General features: G+C 40.9%; 1 protein-coding gene across 4 annotated transcripts in view; it reads left to right on the top strand.

The window, feature by feature from the left end:
• Window positions 1-23,683, top strand: part of kif5ab (kinesin family member 5A, b) — a 53,037-nt gene that overhangs the window by 25,205 nt on the left and 4,149 nt on the right. For all 4 annotated transcript variants that reach the window (XM_028405914.1, XM_028405916.1, XM_028405918.1 and 1 more), the window contains exons 10-26: window positions 115-263; window positions 1,938-2,086; window positions 5,426-5,637; window positions 6,602-6,670; window positions 7,855-8,061; window positions 10,810-10,956; window positions 11,611-11,799; window positions 12,241-12,358; window positions 14,206-14,270; window positions 16,024-16,133; window positions 17,328-17,429; window positions 17,981-18,041; window positions 18,353-18,424; window positions 18,516-18,620; window positions 20,413-20,626; window positions 21,974-22,223; window positions 22,539-22,603. In XM_028405914.1, the coding sequence (XP_028261715.1) occupies window positions 115-263; window positions 1,938-2,086; window positions 5,426-5,637; window positions 6,602-6,670; window positions 7,855-8,061; window positions 10,810-10,956; window positions 11,611-11,799; window positions 12,241-12,358; window positions 14,206-14,270; window positions 16,024-16,133; window positions 17,328-17,429; window positions 17,981-18,041; window positions 18,353-18,424; window positions 18,516-18,620; window positions 20,413-20,626; window positions 21,974-22,223; window positions 22,539-22,603 (2,284 nt within the window). The remainder of the gene's footprint in view (window positions 1-114; window positions 264-1,937; window positions 2,087-5,425; window positions 5,638-6,601; window positions 6,671-7,854; window positions 8,062-10,809; window positions 10,957-11,610; window positions 11,800-12,240; window positions 12,359-14,205; window positions 14,271-16,023; window positions 16,134-17,327; window positions 17,430-17,980; window positions 18,042-18,352; window positions 18,425-18,515; window positions 18,621-20,412; window positions 20,627-21,973; window positions 22,224-22,538; window positions 22,604-23,683) is intronic.

The raw sequence follows: 23,683 nt of genomic DNA on the forward strand, positions 1-23,683 counted from the left end.
TTACGAAAGGCAGAATCTCTCAGCGTTTTAATCCTTTCGCCCTGTCTTTTTTCTGCCTTGCATGATATCTTTGATTCCTTTCCTTCCTTCTTTTCTCTTTGTATCTCTCTGTAGAAATCCCATGTGCCGTACCGTGACAGCAAAATGACTCGCATCCTACAAGACTCACTGGGCGGGAACTGTCGCACCACCATGTTTATTTGCTGCTCTCCCTCTAGCTACAACGATGCAGAGACCAAATCCACCTTGATGTTTGGCCAGCGGTAATAAACTTTTGCTGTATGCTAAGTAGCTAAGAGTCATGCAGCACAACACACAGCCCTGCCTCAGTGGGCTGCAGCTGCCGGGATGCTCATACATGCTGTTCACATATTGCTGCCTCCAACCTTGATAGCACAAACCGCCCCCACTTTAGAGGCAGGTTATAGGTTGCAGCTTAGTCTTTTATTGTGGTTGATCAGAGATTTGATATTCTTGGCAGCTTTCTGTCACTATTGTGATATTGTGACTATTCTGTCACAGAACGTAAGCTTTCCGTGTGCCCTTTTCCCCTACCAACAAATTGAGACTGACACAATAGTGTTGGTCCAAATAAATAATGTATAACTGGAGAAAGGGAGTGACAGAATTCACAGCAGTTATTTGAATCTCTCTCTCCGTCAGCAGTGACTTTGTTTGGATAGTTCAATAAAAGGTCCAGAAATACACAGATTTCAAAATTTTCTTCAGAATGCAACAGCATTAAACTGCCCTGACTGACCAGGAAAACAACAGTCAGGGCTGTGAGAAGGTTGTTGTAACACCTGGAGAATCTTGTTTAACAAACCCTAAGCTGCAGGTACAGATGAGAACATTTGAGAGATGAGAAAAATGAGAAAAAAGATGAAAATGTTTTTCAGGAGCAGAAAATGAGACCCAAACTATCCTTTCCTCGGCCTAACCATCGAAATTGTCACAATAGGTCAGAGTTTTACCAGAAAATGACAGATGGTCAGTTTGGTTTCCATAATTTGCCAATAGAACTGACATGGGTCTAAAGTCCACATGGGGAGGTGCAGGGATGAGGTGGTTGGCCCAGACTTTTACCCAGGAGGGCTCATGTTGTTATCAATGGGAGGGATGCTTTCTTTTATGTATTTAATGGCTGCATGAGGTTTTGCATTGTAACTACTTGGTAAGGAAACATCATGATTTGTGTTGTTGTCATCTAATTTAAATTTAGAGTTAATTTTAGGATTTAGTTTACTTTGAAAAGTGGAGATTTTATGCAGGATGGATAGATGCAGTACACAAATATAGGGCTATAACAGCATTGTTCAATATTTGCTTTTGCCACCTGATTTCACTATTCCCACATAAGGTGTTATCTAAATTCTATGATGTGATGAGGCAGCTTTAGATGGGGCTGTTTGTCTCACTTATATCAGAGAATAAATGAATGAGGACGGCCGGGTTTCTCACTCAAGTGTGAAATTAAGTAATAGCCACTGAGAGTGCCGGCTGAAGCATCATGAATTTTTCAATTCTTTGATGCCACTTATTAGTGTCATCACAAGGGAATCATTTATAGCTGCATACGTACTCCATCTTCGTATGAATTGTATGATATCTTCATTTTGGATGTGAAAAAGTTTCAAGTAGTCAACACATTTTTACCTTTTCTAATTTTTTGCCTCTGTGTATCTCCTCCTCTCCACATGCACCATCAAACACAGCTGGCAGAAACCCAATTTGCATACCAATTAATGAGATGCAAGCACATTTTTATTGAGCAGCCAGGGCTGAAAAACCCTTTTGACACCTCTTCTGTTCTCTTTTCTTGTTTTGTTCTCCTTCATATTTCTGCTCCTCTCACCCTCCTACACCGGCATTCTGCTTCTCCCCTCCCTGTCTTCCTTTCCCTCTCTTTCTGTCTCTCACTGCATCCCTCCAATTAGAGCCAAGACCATTAGGAATACTGTATCTGTGAACCTGGAGCTCACAGCAGAGCAGTGGAAGAAGAAATATGAAAAGGAGAAGGAAAAGAACAGGACGATGAAGGAGGCTATTCAAAGACTGGAGGCTGAGCTGAACCGCTGGAGGAATGGTAATACACAAAAACACTGAAAACTGTGTTGTTTACAGGAAACTGTGAAAATTGTGCTCCAGACATTTTGATCATTATCAGTACGTTTTGTGCTCACTCTCAGGACCATATTAAGTTTATATTTTCAGTGGCAGTAACCAAGGCAGCCTGTCGGTGGGATGGTCCATCCTCAGGCTTTCACTGATTTTCACAATACTGTTATCATGAACAAAATACATTATTTATTGCAATCATGTCAGAAATATGCTTTATTATGAAGTCAGCTGACCTTGATCTTTGCCTCTCTCTCTCTGTCTGTTGATGCTGCCCAACAAGTACATATAGGAGAGAATGAAAATGCTGTCAAGTCACCATAATACATCACTATATCTCAGCTTTTATGTAACCATTTATTTTGCTAGCAGCTAGTTAGCTTTTTATGACAGGTGCTAATTAGATTTAATATGTATGACCCCTGCTATAACAAAGTAGATGGCAGACATCACAGACCTTTATGACACATGCTTACATTTATGCTAATAGTGGATTGCCTGACACACAGCATTATTTTAGGCAATAACAGATCATTGTATTGCCCAGTGTTACCCAATTACGGGACCAAAACAACCAATGAAGCCTGTGTTAGGAGGCCACCTGGCACTAACTCATGAGTCCAGGGTTCCAGTACCCCAGACACCTAGAGCTGTTTTGTTTTCACTCAATATTTATGGCATAAAAAACACAACCAGTTAAGGTTAGGCCATAAAAACGGGTTAAGGGTTTAGGTAAAGATCGTCTTAAAACAAACGATCATCAAACACAACATAAAAGTGTTCAGTTTGTGCAGTTCCTGTCCTCATGAAGGATGGATGGATGTTCATAACCCCCTTCAAGATCAATTATAACTCTAGTAACCCCATAATTCTGTCCAGCAGCATGATGATTCTAAAAATTGGTTAATACTTGATCAGCTACACTTGTGGTTCATTAGCAGTTTTTAGAATGCTAACTTCAGATTGCTCCTGTCTTGCACAACCTGAATGAACCTCCTGTATGTGTGGCTGTACATTTGTAATAACAGTAATTACTGTAATAAAGGAGCCAAGAACCTCAATCCTTTTGTCCACTCTTATATCTCTGCAAAACATAATGTGGGATTTGCAGATGAAGGGTTTTTGCTGGAGACAGATAAGACTCCAGTCCAGAGCTCACTGGTCTCTTCACAGACGAATCACTACAGTGCTGCTCTCATGCATGGAGGAGCATTCACTAACAGGGATGAACATTTCACCAGCCTGCAGGCACTATTCTTCAGATTTAACCTCATTTGATATTATCTGAATACCTGCCAGTGGAGATATGGGACGAGGGCAACCAAACAGACTTTTTGGACTTGTGCCCAAAACACTTAAAAATCCCTTTAAGGCTGGTCCTGTTGCGCATTATTCATACTTTTACATTTTGTGTAACTGGATTCCCCTCACACTGCACCGGAGGCAAAAGTAACATCGCAGGCTTTATGTTTTATTAAATCTTTATGTGCAGCAGAGACAAAACATGGACAGAGAAGTCATGACTAACACTGGTTCTCTCCTCACACACCTGCACACACATTTCGAGCACTGCACACCCTTAATTACAGACGCACACACACACACACACACACATCCGTCCCCTTCTGTTATCTTAAAATGTCAGTGCTCAATCGCAATGATCGCTGGACATTCAAGTCATGTAATAAATCATGTCCAATGGTTTTCTTGTAGATCTCTCCTTCTGTGGCTGATCTGAATGTTAAAAGGGCCTTAACACTGTTTTATTGAACACCTATCAGTGAAAATGATTTCTTTTATTGCTTCTTCCCATTCCGTTCGTCATTCTCCTCCACACACAATCTTTCCGTCGACTCTGTTCGTCTCTCTCACACTTTAGTGCTTTTAATTTCCTAATGGATCATTTTGACAACATCGTTGTCCCCATTACCCTCTCACTGCTACCCGTATCGTCACCCACCACAGGCCAGGAACTCCCTGAGATGGATGCAGTTGACCTTGTCTTGTACCACGTTTCCCAGCTCTTTAGTCAAAGGTGCCCCAAAGACAGAACAGCTGTGTCTTACAGAAAATCTTCTTTCATTGCATTTCCTTACAGTCTAGATGGGCTGGATCTCCTGCAATGAAGAGACAGTGTGTATGATGGTCTTTGTTACATGCTGCTTTTATTGATTAGCAGAAAGACCTAATGTGGGAAGGGTGTCACCTGGGTGTATTTGCTCAGATATAGATTACTGTGACCTCGTCTTAAAGTTCAAACTACTCAATTTCCACATCAATCTTTTTACTAGTGACAGCAGCCAACATTATATCAGTAAAAGCAGTGTTTAAGTCACACAAAAATGGATTTCAAATGGAAGGATTATTACATTTAAAATGTATTTCATTACAGATTATATGCTACTTAAATCTTACATCATTGTTGTAGTGCTACCTACATTAGACGAAGAACACGAGTTAAAAGAATGAAGGTTTGACATTTTATTTTATTTGCTTTTTAACCTTGATGCTCTTTCTTTGGCAGCATTGAGAGGCTTTTGTGTCATTTCTACAAACAGGAACAATCAATTAAAAAAGAAAAATATCAGCTGCACAGAGTTGGGAAGCTATATGTTGCATACTGAGGGACTAGTAATTCTGAGTAGGTAGCACCCAGCATTTTAAAGTGTCCCATTAACATTAGAAGATAAAATGTAATAACTTTATGTAACATTTTGCTTCTAAAAATCGAACTTTATCCTGATTATCAGCCATTTAAATTCTCTCTAGTCTAACTGTAACTATACTGTAAATTGGTTTTGTATTACAAACAGGCCCGGGCCAGGATTATATGTAGCCCATTTAATCATGATATTTCATTACTAACACATGCACACAGTGCAAAATGTGAAACCTTATCCATCGTTTGGCATGTGTAATGGTACAGTATCTTTATACTTTTTCATACACACAGTATCTATATTTAATAACCTCGCTTCCTCTTTGCAGAGATAATAGAAAATCTCTTGATGCTGTCTGAGGAAAGCATCAAAGTTAGAAAGTAAAAAAAAAACACCAGCTATCACTTCAACCTTTATTACTGTGTACGACTTATATGTTATCATGGACACATACTGTTACTGATGCTCATTTATGTCATGGAAATATGTGAAACCTGATATATAAATGCATTCTGGAGTAGGGGAAGGGAACATATGCTTAGGATAAAACTGGTAATCCCTTTTTTATGCATTAATCCTTAAGGCAGGATTGTCAGAGATAAGAGCAACACATTTACAAAAATACATTTTGTCCCAATTGTTTTTAGGTGAAGAGATCGCCGTGCTGTGTGAGCAGATGAACGATGGATTGGAGGATGCCACCCTGGTGCCTCCAGAACCTGAAGAAGCAGCTCTTGATATATGCAGCCCATGCACCCCTTGCTCCATCGCTTCCTCCATCGTGGTTCACATTTCTGAGGAGGAGCGGCAGAAGTATGAGGAGGAGATCCGCAAGCTTTACAAACAGCTGGATGATAAGGTGATGAATGGAAGCAGCGTGAGAACTGTTTGTGCATGAATGTGGACCTGATTACCAGGACTGAGATTACTGTAATATACCACATATGAATACAAAGAAGCCATTATGCATGTATTATTCATTTATATAATGAATTCAGTTTCACACACGTAGTGATGAGTAATATGTGGGAGTCTGAGAAACAGAAAAATAATCCATTAGAGACACCATCCACGTACACTGTGCTCCACAATCCTACAGTGTTTGTTTTCATCAGCAAATATTCTATTGAGAATGCAGAGTGCAAAGAGTTTAGTTTAACAGTTATCTGCACTTATATGTGAGGAAAAACTGCTGATATAATGCTGCATACATTTGATTTTCTGTAGTATTCACAGTAAATACAACAGGCTAAATAAATGTGTTTATAAAATACCTTCATATACCTGTATTAATATAATGTTCTTTTTATCCAAATTCTATTGAAACTACAGCATATCAGGTGTGAGTGTTAAGTTTGTGGCCTGAGTTTAAAAGACTTTAAGAAAATCTGGCACATGTTTTAACATTTAGTGCAGTGGTTGTGAAGATTATAGTCACCTCCTTGTATAAGGTTGTAGTCTTGGACATCCAGGGAGTGGTCATCATCTTCATCATCACTATCAGAAATTGTGACCACTGATCTCCTTGTTCTTTTAGAGTAGAGTCTGCTGGGATCATTTCAGGTGCATAGGGCAGCTGTGGACAAATTCAAATCTGCATTTCTGGCTGGCAGCCATGACCTGAAACTTTCAGCATAATCTCTGAAAAAGTATTCCATTATGCATACAAGACTCATCTGCATCGACTTTAGGCCACATCACCATTACATTTTCTCCTGTCAAGTGCAAAGCTCAGAGTGGACATTGAAGCTGGTGCAATGTACTGTTATGCCTAATTCTGTACATAAACTGTGTCTGTTCCTCACGACCTTTTACCACTATAGGATGATGAGATCAACCACCAGAGCCAGATGGTGGAGAAGCTGAAGGAGCAGATGCTCAACCAGGAGGAGGTAAAATATCTTCCTTTTACATTCCCTTTGTTTAAACACTTCACAGCAGGCTGCAATGTGTGCAAATAAGGCGATGAATGAAAGTCACACTTTGAAAAAGAATTTAGCTGTGAAAAGGTTTTGCCCTTGAGAGGAATGAGAGAAAGACACAGTTCTCAGCCGCCACAAAGAAGGTGAAGAAACTACAGGTTGAATCACAGAAGTGTTTATATGTTGCCAGCAGTTATAAATGGAATAGATGTCATCAGCTGCTCAGGTAAGTTATTTAGAGCCATGGATGCGTAGTTATTACTTTAATTTTGAGAAAGGAAAGGCCTGGTGTCATCTCTTATCACTGCCATATATATGGCTGATAGAACCCTCCTCTACCTACTCGCTGTCATAAATGTTTCTTATTGTCAGATTATTATCATCACATCCAGTAGGCAAAATTATTAGCGCCACTGAAAGCCTGTTGTCACTCAAGTGTTACATTATCATCTCATTCAATGGCCATTATCAGGCGTGCTGTCGTCTTATAAAATACATGTTTTCCACCGGAGACATTGTCACAACAGACGATAAAACACATGATGGTCAAACTGGTGGCCACCATAAATGTTTAGCAAACAAGCAGATGTTCTGTATTGATCTTGGTAATTTAACATGTTACATGTTTGCACAGTAGCAATAAGATTAAAATTAGGATGTATTTACAGCAGGTATATCAAAGGGGAATACTGGATGTTACACAGTTTAAACCAGGCTTTGTTTAGCATCTTTGCCAAGCACAAGGCTGCACATTTGCTAAATATGCACATCCATATCCATTATGATCCTGCTGTGGGCCGAACTGACAAGACCATAACGACCCAAACATAGTTTGTGTACCGGTAGTTCCAAACCATTCATCCAAGCAGTTTGCTGTGTAAACACACAGGCACCCTGGGCGGAGTAATATCTACATTTAATAGCATCCATTCTGTGGAATGACCCACAGTGGGCTGCAGCAGACACCATGGTGACAAAACAACAGCTTTTACAGTGATATTCTGAGATGAATATTTAAAATCATCTGTTTCAATTACAAGTTTAAGGGTTATTAAAACCTGCAGCTCTATCCTGTGAGTAATGAATAGGATGCTGCTACTATACACTCGACCTTTTCTCTTCTCCATTTTATTTTTACTACATCTTTCCCACAGCTTCTAGCATCATCCAGGGGTGACAGTGAGAAGGTGCAGTCAGAGCTTGGGAGGCTGCAAACTGAGAACGAATCTGCCAAGACGGAGGTGAAGGAGGTCCTTCAAGCCCTGGAGGAGCTGGCGGTCAACTATGACCAGAAGAGCCTGGAGGTGGAGGAGAAGAGCATGCAGAACAAGCTCCTGGCTGAAGAGCTGGCAAAGAAAATGGTGAGTCGGACTTTAAGGAAATAAATACTGTGAGTAAAATGCAAGGGGCCGGTAGATGTTTCACTGTGGTTTAGTGTGGAAGAGCGAAAAAAAGAAAGGTACAGAAGAATTTAGTGTTCTTTAATGCATCCATCAGTCCTGCTTTTAACCTCATATCTTTAAAGAATACATTGAATTACTGCTGCAAAATGCAATTACAGAGATAATAAGTAAAATTAGAGCAGACTGGAAGGGAAGATAAGAGACAAAGCAAGCATGAACAGATATGTGAAAGAAAAAAATTCAAATATCAGGAAAGGTTTTCAGTCAGTGGCAGCAGAGACGAGCCATCGAGGTTGTTCTGCACAGATTTTCAATGATTCTGACACCTGCAGCCACACACCTGTCTTCTTGATGAAGGTCAAAATGATCCCAAAAGTTCACACTGGGATTCTTTATGAATAGCTTGTTTACACAAAAAAGCACTCAGTGCTTTCAAGGGTGAATATTTTCTTTTTTCCTAAAGATATTCTGCTTCACAGAGCCTTGCTGAAGTGCTGTCAGATTTTCAAAGCTCTTGACAAAAATAATGAAAAAGCATTTTCAGGTTCTGTGATGGTGGACACAGTATGTTGTTGTGGTTATTTCACATCTAAGTGTTTTGTTTGTATTTCATTCAGTCTGTTGTTCTGAGTGGTTTTGTGTGGATGGACTTCAGCTTCAAAGAAAAGAATAACATCAGGATTAAGGTGGTTTGGAGGTTGTTGAGTCACTGTTAGATGAATTTATTCTAGTTGAGACAGTGTTCATATGGGTTTTCTACGAACTGACAAGTAAAGGTACCAAATTATATTTTAGCTGATTGTGTCTAGGATGCATTTGACCAGCAAGCCCTGCAGCATTTTTGTGATTTTGTAGCACAGTCAGGATCATTATTTGTGATACGCATAGTAAAATCCTCAGAAAAGTGTCACCCTCATTGTTCAGTTAATGAAAAAAGAAAAACTTCCTTATTTTGTGGCTCATTGCCATGGTAACGGCACCCACCCTATTTATAACATGATTTACTGCCTGAAATGGTCTCATGGTGTCCATTCCGGCCCCTAAAACCAATTTCCATTTAAATCTGTCAGGCTACCATTCATGTCGAAGAACGGTGATAGTCGGCAGATGAAGTGCAACCTCCGCCTTCACCTGTGTGACATCTTCAGGCTTCACACGCGTTCGCGTGTGATTGGCTCTTTGTCCAGCATTTCAATATAGGAGAGTGAAAAACAGACACAGAATGCCTTCTATTGTGACTCAGTGGACCAAGTGGACCATTATTCATCTCATTAAAAACTCCCAAATATTTCATGCTCTGTTGTACAATCTGCTAGAGTGCCCCCCCCCCCCCCCTCAGAAGCTGACCAAAAAGGGATGAGATGAGCAGAAAATATGCACTGTGCAGTTTTGTCTGCTAAATCCTCCATCTGCTCCTCAATCATTTAGCACAACTCCTCCATGGCCTTTTCAATGTGTTCCTGGAGATGCGGTCTAACTTTTCTGAATAGAAACCAGAATACAAGTGAATTGAAAGCTTCATCTTCTCAGGAAGTTTTTCCACTTTTCACTCTGATGTTTTAGTGCTAATTCTCCGACCATGCCAATATGCAGTGCAGCGGTTTTTACATTTTTCCATAGAAATGGGGCATTGACCTAGAAAAATGATGCAATGGGGCCCATTCATCATCGTACCGCTGTCTCCTCAGCCGTCTTCTTCTCTGTTTTCAGAGGAAACTCCTTTCTTCTTCTGCAGGAGGCCACGGCCATCGCTCACCGTCTCTGCTGCCATTCATCTGCTGCTTTCAGCACCTTTCTGTCATTACCATTAACTCCATTCATCACTCTAGTCTTCCAAGTCTTTTCATAAATCGTAGAGCAACTTAACTTAACATTGACCTCTTCTCTTTTTTCACTCATTGATGTAAGAATCAGTCTCAGGTAATTATTTACTGCCACTTGTGTTAAGTTAATGTTTTGACATGAGAAGTGACCCGGAAAATGATACCAGGGCTTGAAGTTAATGAAAGAGATGAAGATGGAATAGTTGATAAGGGAACAATACCTTTAAGGAGGTGGTTAATGGTACTTAATGGGGTCTTATAAGGCACAGGGGCAGTAACATAAACTGTGCCATTAAAAAAGAGATCAAGTGCACATGAGTGTCAGTTTGAGACACAAAGGCTCAAAAACATTTTCAAATTGTTGTCAACTTGTGCAGTTTTATGAATTAACTCTTTCTCATTTCTGGTTAACATGTTAGAATTTCAGCTGAAACAATAATATGTCTGAATTCTTTCCCTTTATTTCATCATATGCAATTTCCCCATTATGGGACTAATAAAGGTTTCTTAATCTTAATCTTAATCATACCTGTAGAGTATCGATTGAGCCCAAAATTGTTTCATTGTGTTCAAGCCATTGGTCGCTACAGCGTGTTTAGAAGCTGCCTGTTGTACAAAATGAAGAAGGATAACGTCAATCTCCCGGATCCTTTCATCCACCGGCTGTACCATCAACCCCCATCTCTGTAACTTATTGATTTGTAATTTAGACGCTATTATGTTTTGCTGCTTAGATTTCTCGGATGATAAGAAGGTCAGAGGTTAAAGCGGGGGTCACAGCTGTGTGTGCTCTCGGGTTAAATAAATGTAAATCCCTTTTTAAAACCACTCTCTCTCTCTCACTCCCCCCACCGCCCTCCCAATTTCCTCTCTCCTCTCACAGGCTCACCTCATGGCTTTAGAAGCCGAGCTGTCCCGTATCCAGGAAGCAAGCACTCACCAGAGGAAGCGCATCGCTGAGATTCTCAACGGACTCATGAGGGACCTGAGTGAGTTCAGCACCATCGTTGGAAACAGGGATATCAAGCTGGTGAGTGATGAAGAAGACGCACGATTGTAGACACACTGTTGTGACAAAACTGGTGGTGCTATAAATACATACTTCATCTTTTCCTGGCATCAAAAGGAACAAAATCCTCACATCATGACTAGATATGTATATATATGCCTGACATGCAAAAGCTAAGACATGACAAAGGATAAACATCCAGCATGGTACAAAAACGTACAGTATAATCTCTATTCTTTCTGGTTTCAAAGCCTCTTCCATTTGTACTGAAAAAAAGGTGAAATATAGAAAACTGACAGAGAGCAAAATTCCAGATGCCGTGTGCATAAATTAACAAACATAAGTCTTTAATTTAGCTTGAAAAATGTAGTTATATCTTGATGAAAATGATAGGAAAATGTCTCTGCATAGTCTTCATGACTACCCAAGAATAGCCCAAGACATCCATAATGTTGAGACAGACATTTTATTTCCTCTGCAGTTCATTTTGGAGCATCTGCTAAATGATGATGCTAACCTATTGGCTGTGAATGCAAAATGCCAGAAAGTGTTTCCCAGATGCTTCGATTCCACCCTAGCTGTCTGTAAATCGTCCCCACTCAATCTCAATCAAACATCTACTCTGCCGCTCTTTTAACTGTCTCTCCTCCTCTCCACCTCGTTCATCTCATCCAGCCCATGGAGATCACTGGCGTGATCGAGGAGGAGTTCACCGTAGCTCGCCTCTACATCAGTAAAATAAAATCGGAAGTGAAGTCCATGGTGAAGCGCTGCCGCCACCTGGACAACCTTCAGATGGAGTGTCACCGCAAGATGGAGGAGACGGGCAGGGAGCTGTCATCATGCCACCTCCTCATCTCACAGGTCAACATATAATGAAGAGGTCGCTGTTGGTTATGTGGCTGATATAAACAGTGGAGGAACATCTGGTGTAGAAGGGATGTTTAATACTCTGTTACACCAGAGGAACGTCAGGAGAATAGCCACTGAAACCTCCCAGAGCAAAATATTAATTATCGCCAAAATGACTGAGTGACGTTTGAGCACACTCCTTTCCATCAGTCTAATTACTATCACAGATCCTTTGTGTAACATCAATTACTCTGATGAAGAGCCATGTGCTCAAACCATCGCTCAGAAACTTTCAGTGTGCAGGCTGTCCTGATTTATTGCAGAATATTCTGTCTTTTAACTAAATGTCTTAATGAGATCATAAATATTCAACCAGGATAAAAGGTACAGTCTACCCTTGGTGAAGAAGTCCCTGCTCATTAGTAAACTTTCTGCATCTGTTTTGACTTTCAGCATGAGGCAAAGATCCGCTCACTGACGGACTACATGCAGAACGTGGAGCTGAAGAAGAGACAGCTGGAGGACAGCTATGATTCTCTGACCGAGGAGCTGGCCAAACTCCAAGCTCAAGGTAAACTTATTATAGTTGGGAATATGAAGCCCAATTAAAAAAAACCTCCATCTGTATCCAGTCAAACAGTAATTACTGAACTTTGACCAGTAGTTTTTTTTTTAAACTAAACCCATCCGTGATTGCACGAAACCCAACAGGTGAAAACCAAACAGCTGGTGGTGGTGGGGGAACTCAACCCCAGACTCCTGTGTGACAGTCTGCCTAATAGCACCCCACCATCCTCGAACCTTCTCCCATGGATTTTTGCAGCTGAATTGGTTCCATAATGTCAGATGATGCTGAGCAATATATTCATATTTTCCCTAATCGCAACCAATTGTAGATGTATTATATACCAAATGTGAAGGTTTTTTTTTACAAGGACATGTAATGGGTAATATCACCTCAGACCTGATGCCTGATCAGGTCATCAGTAACAGCTTACATAACAGTAACATTTAACATAATATTTTCAAACAAACCTCTCCACACACTGAAAAAGCCTCTCTCCAGCCTATATTTTCCTCCACAGCTGTTTAAATAAGTGAGTGTAACCTCTGAGATAAAAATCTAACACTCTAACCTAACCAGTATTTCATGGATCAATCTTGGTGTTACCCTGTTTCAGTACATATAAAATATACAGGTACTACTTTTGTAATAAAAGTAAAAAGCCCCAGGTTCAGGCTGGGATATTTCGTCTGCGTGAGCAAAATACTAAACCATGAGTATAGATTTTTCATCTTACTTATTCCGAAGGCAAAGAAGGGAAATTTCAATATGGTGTGAGCAGCAAAACAAAAAAACTTTATGGATTTATGGCTGATAGGTCAGGCCAAATACAGTATCAGCCTCCAGGAATAAATCCAGTCAATCGTAGTCCGCAAAATTAAAGTAATTTCTCAATACAAATCCAACTAAAGTTTAACAAAACAATCTCTTCCACTAGACACTTGCTGTTACGATGATATTGTCCTGATGGGATAGAAATGATTAATGATAATGTATGATACTATGTGACATTCAATAATTACTTTAACACCACTTTGTAAAGTTTAATAAACTGCTGACTCTCCAAGTCATGCATGAGGTGCAATGCAATGCTGTTGGCACAGTCAAACCAAATCATCAACAAATCTGTCAGTGCATTTTATTTCCACCAGGCTGGAACTGGCAGTTAAGCGCCTTCCCGTTTAAAACAATATTGTTGGCTTCAGTGGAAAGTTTTAGTCAGAGCCAGAGGCCTTTCTATTCTGTCAAGAGGAAGAAAAACAAGGGGTATACGCTGATGAACAGCTTATGCTCCTAAACATTTCACAACAAATAGATTAATGGCACATTTGAAATCTGTGCATGGTCCAGCTAACTGCAGATACTCCCAGTGCACTGACACAATTCACCTATCAGGCCAAAGGCAATGTAAGTCATTCCTCTAGTGCATTAAATAACTGCTGGATTTAAGGGTGGGGAAATCAATGCTGGCTACAGTCAGCTGGCCCGTAAGTCATTTCAGGAGTATTTAAATGCAAAGTGCTGCAGGTCAGGCTGATCACATGGCCTGGTGTGAGGTTGAGAGCATCATCGGACATCAGGAACAGCAGGGAGTCAATATCAGATCAGCGTGACACAATAGATGTGGTTTTGCAAATAGATATTATCACACCCAAGGCACGACTTGGATCAAGCTGACCCCACTGTCAACATGAAGTACTGCTCCTGCTGTGCTGTTAAAGTCAGGTCGCCTTCATTACCATCAGTGTGTTTCTCTCTTTTGTCTGCCTTTGTTCTCCTTTCCTCTTCCTCCTCTTGTCTTTGTATTGGTTTCCCTCATTGTCATCCTCTCTTTGTCTTTGTGTGTGTTTCAGAGAGCATGTCACAGGTGACCAGGGGGGAGAATCGCACGTCCGTCCAGGATTCCTGTGACATAAAGGTAACCATGACTACCATAAGAACATCGTATCGTAATGACCTTTTGTCATGCCGCCTCCACACACCGCTTACTGCAGGTTTGTGAGGTGTTTGTGTGCGTTTGTCATGTTTCACTATGACCCTGTTTACACATTCAGTCAACCAAACCTAAGCGGACAGCCGAGCCACATTGCTGTCCACACCTGTGTCTGTCATGTGTCCAGCTGACCACATCACATCTGCTAGAAGGTCTATGCACAGTTAGAGCCGCCATCAGGGAAGAACAATCACAATAACTAATATACCCTCACATAGGTGCTGCTCCACTCTATATAAAGGCACCTCTTCACTGTCACCAAAGCAACCGTCATGTCCTGTACTGATGTTTTTTCTTGTTACATGGGGACACATTAGCTCTTAAACTTCAACAGATATGTGGTTCACAGTGTATCTTTGTGGCTATTTACATTTATAATGTGATCTAATTGCCCAAGATACATTTTAAATGCGTGCTGCTGTTATTTACAGTAAACAGAGGTCATACAGCATAACCCATAGTTTGGACAAGCAGACAGGACAGGGTCAAAAAACAAAGATCCGCCTGAAAAAAAATCAATGTCAGTTTAACACTAGACTCTCTGATGCTCTACCTTGAAGTCAGGCATGTAACTGAAGCTGTTATATTACTCAAAGCAGCTAGACAACACTGATACATTTTACCTCTAATAACATCGGTATTTCAAAGTCCATTTCTTTGTCTTGTTTATTTAATACAGATTTTACTTGTGTCAACACAATGAAGTCACACAAAATCCTAAACAAACTATTTAAGGCATTGTTTTTAGTCTTCTGTTCCCTATTAAGGCTGTCTGACAGTATGGAAAATGGGTGGTTATATTCTGACCATAGCACAGACTTGACATTCAACAGGATGCTTTACTGTTGACCCCGTCCACAGCAGTTCATCACCTAACCTCAGTGGCTGTGTTCCCTTCTGCTACAAACTTGGGAGGCGCTGACCACCAGTATTATACTGCTGGCAATGCATTAATTATGGATAAATATCCTATACAACCACACTTCAAAGAAATGTGAAACTGTGTAAACAGTGCCACTGCATGTATTTGTAGATGTTTCTCTTGTATGGATTTTTGAATTTAGGGATTATTTTGACAAGAAGATCAATGCTGCTTTCATGTCTGTAGAGTAATTATGATGCTGATGCCTTAGCTTAGCATTAAGTCTGAAAAAAGGAAGCCTGACAATGACTAAAAGCATCAAGCTTTGATCAGTTTTGCTATTTCTTGGCAACATACGTGACAAAAAACATTTCTCCTCACATACTCTGTCCCATACAAAGGTTCTCCATATAGCACTTAGTTTATAGCAGTTTGATGCAATGACATTTAATTTAACACAAGACAAACACTGTATTTGTGTAATAAAACAGAATTGAATGTCATAAAACAAAATATACAGCCGCTTCACCACAGCTGTTTCCATTGTTTTACATGTCAGTGTGTGTGTTTCTGTTTGACACGCTCCAGTTTTATTAGCTGAGTCTCACTTCATTCTCAGGGGCGGTGTTTGAGACAGTCTGGTGTGTGTGTGTGTGTGTGTGTTCAGTCCCTTAGTGGCCTTTCGTGTCCACATGTGCACTGGTGTGTGTAATTTTCTCCTTGTTATTTAGTCATTGTGTTTTCCTTTTGTTCCCACCTGACAGTGCTCCCTCTCCTCCCTCTCAGCATATACTTTATGTGTCTCTCATACCTCAGAGGGCTCTGGAGAAGCAGATGGAGTCACACCGTGAGGCGCACAGCAAACAGCTTGGCCGCCTTCGAGATGAGATCAATGAGAAGCAGAAGATCATCGATGACTTAACTGAGTCAGTGCCTCATTGTGATTCTTCTTCTTTGTCCGATAATCTGCCTTTTAAAACTAAGACTTTATTTTATGCACAGACGTATTTTAAAGGAGAGCCATTGAAGCAAAACATCTTATTTACTTGTATTCATTTGAGGCAGCACACTCAGACAGCTGTGGGCTCTTAAATTGAATTCAGCCCTTATAAGTTGGTTGGAAATGCTCAAGCTGGGGATACTTGGTCTCAGTAGCTGAATGCTGAAAAAGCCTTGCTGTAGCTGCAAGTGTAGCTGAGATGAATACATGTGGGTGGTTCACATGATGAGGAAACCGCAGTGTGGGAGGACTTCATAGCTGCTGCCGATCCTCAGTATGAGGAGTAGCCGCTGGCCTGGTTCGGCCTAAGTGAAACCCCATCCCTTTAGGTGCCTTGTTTAGATGATGTGCTGTGCCAAGCGTGACCATCAGGGAGGAGACAACCAGGCAGACCTCCCCATGGGGCCTGGGAGTGACTGTTAACACTCAGAGAGCAGCTGCAGAGAATTTCTGTTTGAAAAGATATTTGGGGCTGCTCTGCTTATCCTGCTTGCACAGCCTGATTTGGATAAGCAGCTTGAAAATAGATGGATGGATGGATGTCACCGAGGTAGAACGCTTGTCAAAGAGGAGCAGGGGCGCCCTTTGGATCCTTTAAACAGCATAGGAGATGTGGGAATACATTAAATGCTCTCCTAAGGATCACAAATATATATAAAAAAGAAAAAAAAAACACAGTGATAGAAACAAATGTGACTCTTATGTGAATTTAAAGAAATGTGGGAATGGTGCTCCTTCCTCATGTCCTTCCTGTGCACCCCACTGAGCTGGAGCCTCATATGTCCTGGGATGGACAATTTATTTCCCATGTGACAGTAAGGTGGCAGCCAGGCTATACTCTAAAGAAACTGTCATACAGTATAAAAATCAAATAGTTTATAAAGTTTAATTACCCTCTGGTGACCTTTGATTTTAATAAACACCTAGATGAGTGTTTTAAATAGCAGACATTAGATTTGAATACCTAAGTTGAACAGAAGGGAACTGATTTCCATTTTATTTGTATTCCACAAAAACTCTTGGGAGTTTTAAGGCATTTTCTTACTTTTCTAGTAGCTGAACTTCTATACTTTTGAATATAAATGAATCCCTGAGTGATTCAGTTTTCACCTTTTTTCAGTTGTAACCAGAAACAGCAGCTGGAGCTGGAGCAACTGCACAGTGACTTTGAACGTCTAAGAACCCAGGAGCATCACAAGAGCCGGCAGCTGGAAGAACTGACGTGAGTGGCTGCTTTACTGTCCTGGCCAGATTTCCAAAACCTTCACCATATGGACGCCTCGGGGCGGGCTGCCTCTTTTGATTCACATCCATTCCATTTTTTTTTTCTCTGTCATCCATCTTCTTCTTTGTCTATTTATTTTTTCTGCTCGCTCTGGAGCTCTGTCATCCTATTTACAGTACAGGTCTCTCTCTCTGTGGAATAATGCAGTCATACAGGTTGAGACTAAAATTAGCTGGAGGCTAACAGTTTTCTTTGCCTGTCTCTCATATGGTTTCTCTTTCTATCTATCCCACTCTCTTTGCGTCTCCATTATATAGTTTTGGGATAAGGTAGCAGCTGGTTGCTAATAGGCCTCTTTCTGCGCTGACCTTTGCAGCATATTGCATCAGATGGCAGATGGGTAACAGCCCACCAGTGGGGCAGCCGGTCTATGCTCCCTTTGTTCTCTATTCATGAATTATTCTGGCAGGAATATGTAGTAATCATTTGGGTAAAGTAAAGTTCGGATTGAAGTGTTTTTTTTATCATTTATCTTCTGTCTTCTGTAGATTTCTCCATGAACGTCACGAGCAGTCAAAGCAGGACCTCAAAGGGCTGGAAGAGACTGTTGTAAGTTTTCTTGTTTGTATAGCACTTTTAAATCCAATTATGAAAATCAAATGTTATTTCTCAATAACAGACCATTGCTATGGACATCTGATAATACTCAGAGATATAGCAATAGAAATCAGGCAGATTTATTGATTTATTGGTGAATGTAGCAGCATAATAAAGCAGGATAATTTGTGGTGTCTGTTCATTATTGCGGATACAACTCAGGGCTCAGATCCCTTTGGATTTTTTAACCCAGTTTTCTGGATTGGATCTTCTTCTCACTTCTTTTAACTGCTTTAAATCCTCTCCCTCTGTGTATACTGAAGGCTCGGGAGCTCCACACCCTGCACAACCTCCGTAAGCTTTTTGTTCAAGACCTCACCACTCGAGTCAGAAAAGTAAGCCAGACATAATCAAACTGCACGGTGCTCATAATAGTTTCAGTTGCTCTGGTTCTCAGCTTTTTCTTTTTTTCTCTTCGGTTTATAGAGTGCACAGATGGAGCCTGATGATACAGGAGGATACATCACCCAGAAACAAAAGATTTCCTTTCTTGAAAACAACCTGGACCAGCTTACAAAAGTTCACAAACAGGTAACAACAAGCAGCAGAAGCTATAAATTACAGCAGTGGAGTTAGAAAACAATTCATTCGTCCTCCATTTCTATAAACATTAAAATAAATGATCCAGTTCCCTCCAGCTTGATTCTCATTGTTGTACCGTGGACCAGCAGTTAGTCAGACATGTCTGGCCTGGATACGAAAAAAAAAGAAGACAAAAAGTCAAATTAAAATACAGAGCGGCGCCTGCCGTTTGTCATCGCTCTCCTATGGGCCAAAGTTACACTAGCGCCATCAATCATCTTAACACGGCATCTACACATGAAAGTCTCCTTGAAAACAGAGCAGCAGGAGGTGTTAAACCACGCTGTCTTCAGGGAAAGGGAAGCCACGCAGCATAAAACAGTCACTCAGATTTGATAAACACAGATGAATTCATCCTCATGCAGGTGCAAACAGTCTGTCGTCTGCTCGCACACAAACATGGCAAAGTGACAGAAACACATAAAAACACGCTGTACATCTTTCTTTAGTATTTCTAAATGGATTACAGCAGTGGACCAAAGTGTTGATGAGGTAAACGTTCAGCACAGACTGGCTGGGAGATTGGCGAGAGCTGCACTGCAGCAGTTTGTCGTGCAGAAAAACCAATCCTGAAGTGGCTGCTGGGAGTCCCAATCCCATCCACCACCTGCTGATTCTGTAGGAATAGAGGACCAAAGTCATGGTAATAAATCTGCAAACTCCCAGCAGTGACAGTGATAAGGCTCATAGAGACACGCAGTGGACATTGCGCAGGGGAGATGATGTCTGTCCATCTGCACACACCACACTTATGATTTCTCTTATATCATCACTTCTTTGGAAGCCTTCCCTTCATTTTTTTGTTGTTGTTTTCTTTTCAAAAATGACTCATCCCCAAATAATAAACTAGAACCTCCAAGCCAAGATATACTGAATTCATGAAAGCTCGGGCTGCTTCGCTTCTTAGAAGAGTTTGCCTTCTTGTGAAACCCTCAGGTGTCGTGCTCAGCATCTCTGCAGGGTATGGATTAGTTTGCATGATCACGTAGCAGCAGAATCTTAGTGTTTAAGGTACCCAGTCATTATCTTTCCCCCTTACAGGAAACATGCCACATGCAGGGATTTAAGTCAATAAATTACATTGATTTTTGCCTCATGGGTATAAACATAAACAAGTCTATTATGCAAAACAACCAGTTTGCCCTTTAAAGTGTTTTTTTTAATCGTAATATCACTTGCCAGAAAATACTTCAGAGGATAGTCTGTAAACAACTGATGACTATCCCTAATGTAGATGTGTATCAGTACACATTTTAATACACAAAGATTATTGTTATTCCAAAGGTGTCACTGTTTTTGTTTGTTTCTATTTTATTGCCACTGTAGTGTGTGCACCTAAAGCTGTAAGGCCAGGTCTCTGTTTACTGCGTGTTTTCAGGTGAGCGAGCCTTCAATTTGAGGTAGTTCAGCATATTTCTTCGACACAAAAGGCAGCATGAGCTGTCTTTTTCTCAGACAGTCCTCAGGTTGCACTTGATGTTCCTTCTTTCCACACCACTGCACCTATTTGATTGTTACTGACAAAGATGTTCCAGTTCAAACCGAGGGGTTATTTGGTCACTCACATCCAGTGTTGTGTATCTTTCAAACTGCACACAAGAAAGGATGAAAAAAATAAACAGTGGATGTGATAGACTGAACTAATTTTGAAGGATATTTTGTTCCCTCTTTGAATAAACAGCTGTATTACAGGGACACCTTACATAAGCTGTGCATACATCTGTTCTTTTGTGTGTCACAGCTGGTGCGTGACAATGCAGATCTTCGCTGCGAGCTTCCAAAACTGGAGAAACGCCTTCGGTCTACAGCTGAGCGAGTCAAGGCGTTGGAGGGTGCGCTGAAGGAGGCAAAAGAAGGAGCCATGAAGGACCGCCAACGCTACCAGCAGGAAGTGGAGAGGATCAAAGACGTGATGAGACGCAATCCCTTCCGTCGGCCCCATGCCGCTCAGATAGGTACACGCCTGCACCGTGAAAACAGCTTTGGTGTCAGGAGTTTAGCAGTGCAGAACAGCTGCTTGGAGATGACTGCTGCTTAATGTGAAGACTTTATGTGACATGTTCAAGGAAAATGTGGGAAGGAGAGCAGCTTAATTGGAAAATTGTCTGTTTAAAAATATAGTATGTGGGCACAGAGAGGAGGAGAGAGGCAAAGACACGTAGAGGCCTCCCGCCAGGCACACAGAGGAGCTCCTGTCTCACTCATCTTTGTACCTCAGGCATCATCCTCCTCCTCCTCCTCCTCCTCCTCCTCCGCCCATTGCCCAGTTTTTTTTTCTTAGCATATTCAAAATTATGCAGTGAGGCTCAGAGCAAAAGGGTGAATTCTCTTGCTTCTGATAAGTTTTGCAGTTCATCCTGCAATCAAATCACATTCACACAAGTCCCCATCTCCACATCACACTTTCTCCATAATCAGAAAGACACAAACTTATCAATCACCGCTATAGTGTGTGGCAGAGCACTGGGATGTAAGTGACAACAACTGTACATTACTTACTGGTGAATGTCTAACTCACTGTCATATAATTCCCATTGTTGTCAAGTAAGGGCAATGTAAATTCAAGACAAATGTCCGTCCATAATAAATAACCTAAATAGTCTCATCTGGCTGACCGCTGAGCGCCGTGTCCCTCACGTCTGATTTTCTCCTTGTAATGCACTGTGAGAGGAACCTTCCAGCATGGTGTCACCGTCCCTTTCATGTCCCTGCTGTGATTTCCTCTCAGGCAACATCCATTGTGTGCTTTACACCCTCTCCTCTTTCATCCGTCATCCTCGTCCTTCCCTTTTACCAAATCACCATATTTTTATACAGCACATGAGCAGGCAGCCGCCCGTTTCCAAGGCAGTTTTCAGTACCAATCTTTTTTCTATATTTAGGAAGTAAAATGCTCAGGTTATGGATGGAACCAATATAGATATAAAAAATGAATGCAGATGTGTTGTCCTCCTGGAAAGATGTAATAAATATAATATTTGGTTGTACTTGAGATTTTACACAAACATTAGAGCCACGGTATAATCCACTTTGATTCATCTGAAGATAATTGGACTAAAAAATTGATGAAAACACTGCTGCTATGAGAAAATGAGTTATTGATTTAAGCAAGAGTTTTCAGAATAATGATTTTGATGCCAAAGCAATCCAGAATAACAGTGATACAGGGCTGTCTATTCATATATATATATATATATATATATATATATTACCAGTACTCCAGAAGGATTCAAAACATTACTATTTTGCAATTGTGTGAAGCAAAATAAACATGTCTGACATCAGTCCTCTGTTGTTTACAGCTAAGCCTGTGCGTGCTGGCCACTACCCGCCCTGCTCTCCCACCAACCCCTTCTTCATCCGAGGCTTCAGCGATCACCCCATTGCCTTCACCAACGTTGTTTTTCACAATAGCAACAACCCGCCAGCAGCTGCTCCTGCTACTCCTCCAACTCCTGACGCTGAACCCGAGCTGCCTGAGACCAACTCCAACCAGAACAGTCCAACCAAGCACCTCGACTCCCAAAACAACGACAACGACGTTCAGAAAATGTGAGGATGCCTTTACCATTATTTCTGGAGTCTCTGTTGAAAAGACAATTTTAACATTAGTCTGTTAAAATAATCTTAAAGAACCTATTAATGGAATTTAGTGGCATCTAGTGGTAAGGTTGCAGATTGCAACCACATAATGATTCCACCCCTCGTCCCTACTCCTGTGTGGCTTCCAGCTAATCCAGAACATTTCTGTGATTTGTTCCATTGTATTATTTTCTGCTTGAGCTCATTTATTTTCAGTTTTTAGTTACAGTTTGCAGGATTTTTAATCAGAACGCTGACATCACCATCTGCTTCTTCTATTTGTAGGTTTCCAGCTGAACCGGCAAGCCAAGCAGACAACAGCACTCCAGAGATGCTCGATTCAGAAAATGGTGAGCCCACTTCAGAGCCTGTTAAAATAACCAGACAGATTGCAGGAGGGTAAATTCATTTATGTTTATGACCTCTTTTTTTTAGTGATTGCCATTACACCATCATACCAACCATTATGTTTGAATGTTCGTTAATGTACTGTCACAGAGTGCTGGGTGTTAAACCGGTTTACTGCCCTGCTGCCATCATCATGACCATTTAGTCCTATTCTTTTCTTGCTTTCATCTTCCTGTAATGGACTTGCAGTCTGTAGATTTAACTGTCATTCTGAGCCACTGGTGTGTGAGCTGGTGGATTTAATGTAGGTCTGCACATCAAATGTCCAGGTGTATGTTAAAAGAAGGCTCACAGTCATGTTTTATAATTCACATCGAATTGATCTTTGGACTCTACCGACGCTTGAGTCAAGTGTTTTTTTGTTTTTTTTTTGACACTTTTCATATTTATGTGTGTGTTGGTGTGTGTGTGTATCTGCAGCCATCAGTGACACACTCTGGTGGAGATAGATTAGGCCTGCAGTGTCATTACTCAGATAGAGACAGACTGTCTGGATGCCCACCTCAGCTTCTGACCCAGTGATGACAGTTGTTGAGTTGTGTAACAACACCACACCTCTTTGCTTCATCAGGGATATCAATAAAAGTCAGAAACAGGGTTAGAGTCGATATATCAACATCCTGCCTTTTTATTAGAAATCATGGATCTTAAACAGAAAAACCTGAAAGGGTTTAATCGGACAGCCTTTAGTGTTAAAAAAATATATGTATGTGTGTATTTGTTGCCACACTTTTAATAATCCTTTACTAATAGTTTACTGTATTGACGTGCACATGATAAGTGTATATGCTTCAGGTACAGAGAACAAGCACAGCAGACCAGGCTTCCTCCCAGCAGCATATAAAATACATAAAGTCATTGCACCTGCTTCTTCACTAAAGTTGGAACAATTCATGAATTTCCAGATCAATATCTTATAAAAGAAACGGTGCCTCTTCCAGCCATAGTAAGGCAGGCAGAAAGCTACAACCTAATTTTCAATTTTCTCTGTGTGACGCCAGCTATTAGGCGAACGTGCAGCT

This window comes from Parambassis ranga, chromosome 5 (genome assembly GCF_900634625.1).
Source record: "Parambassis ranga chromosome 5, fParRan2.1, whole genome shotgun sequence".
Classification (NCBI taxonomy): domain Eukaryota; kingdom Metazoa; phylum Chordata; class Actinopteri; family Ambassidae; genus Parambassis; species Parambassis ranga.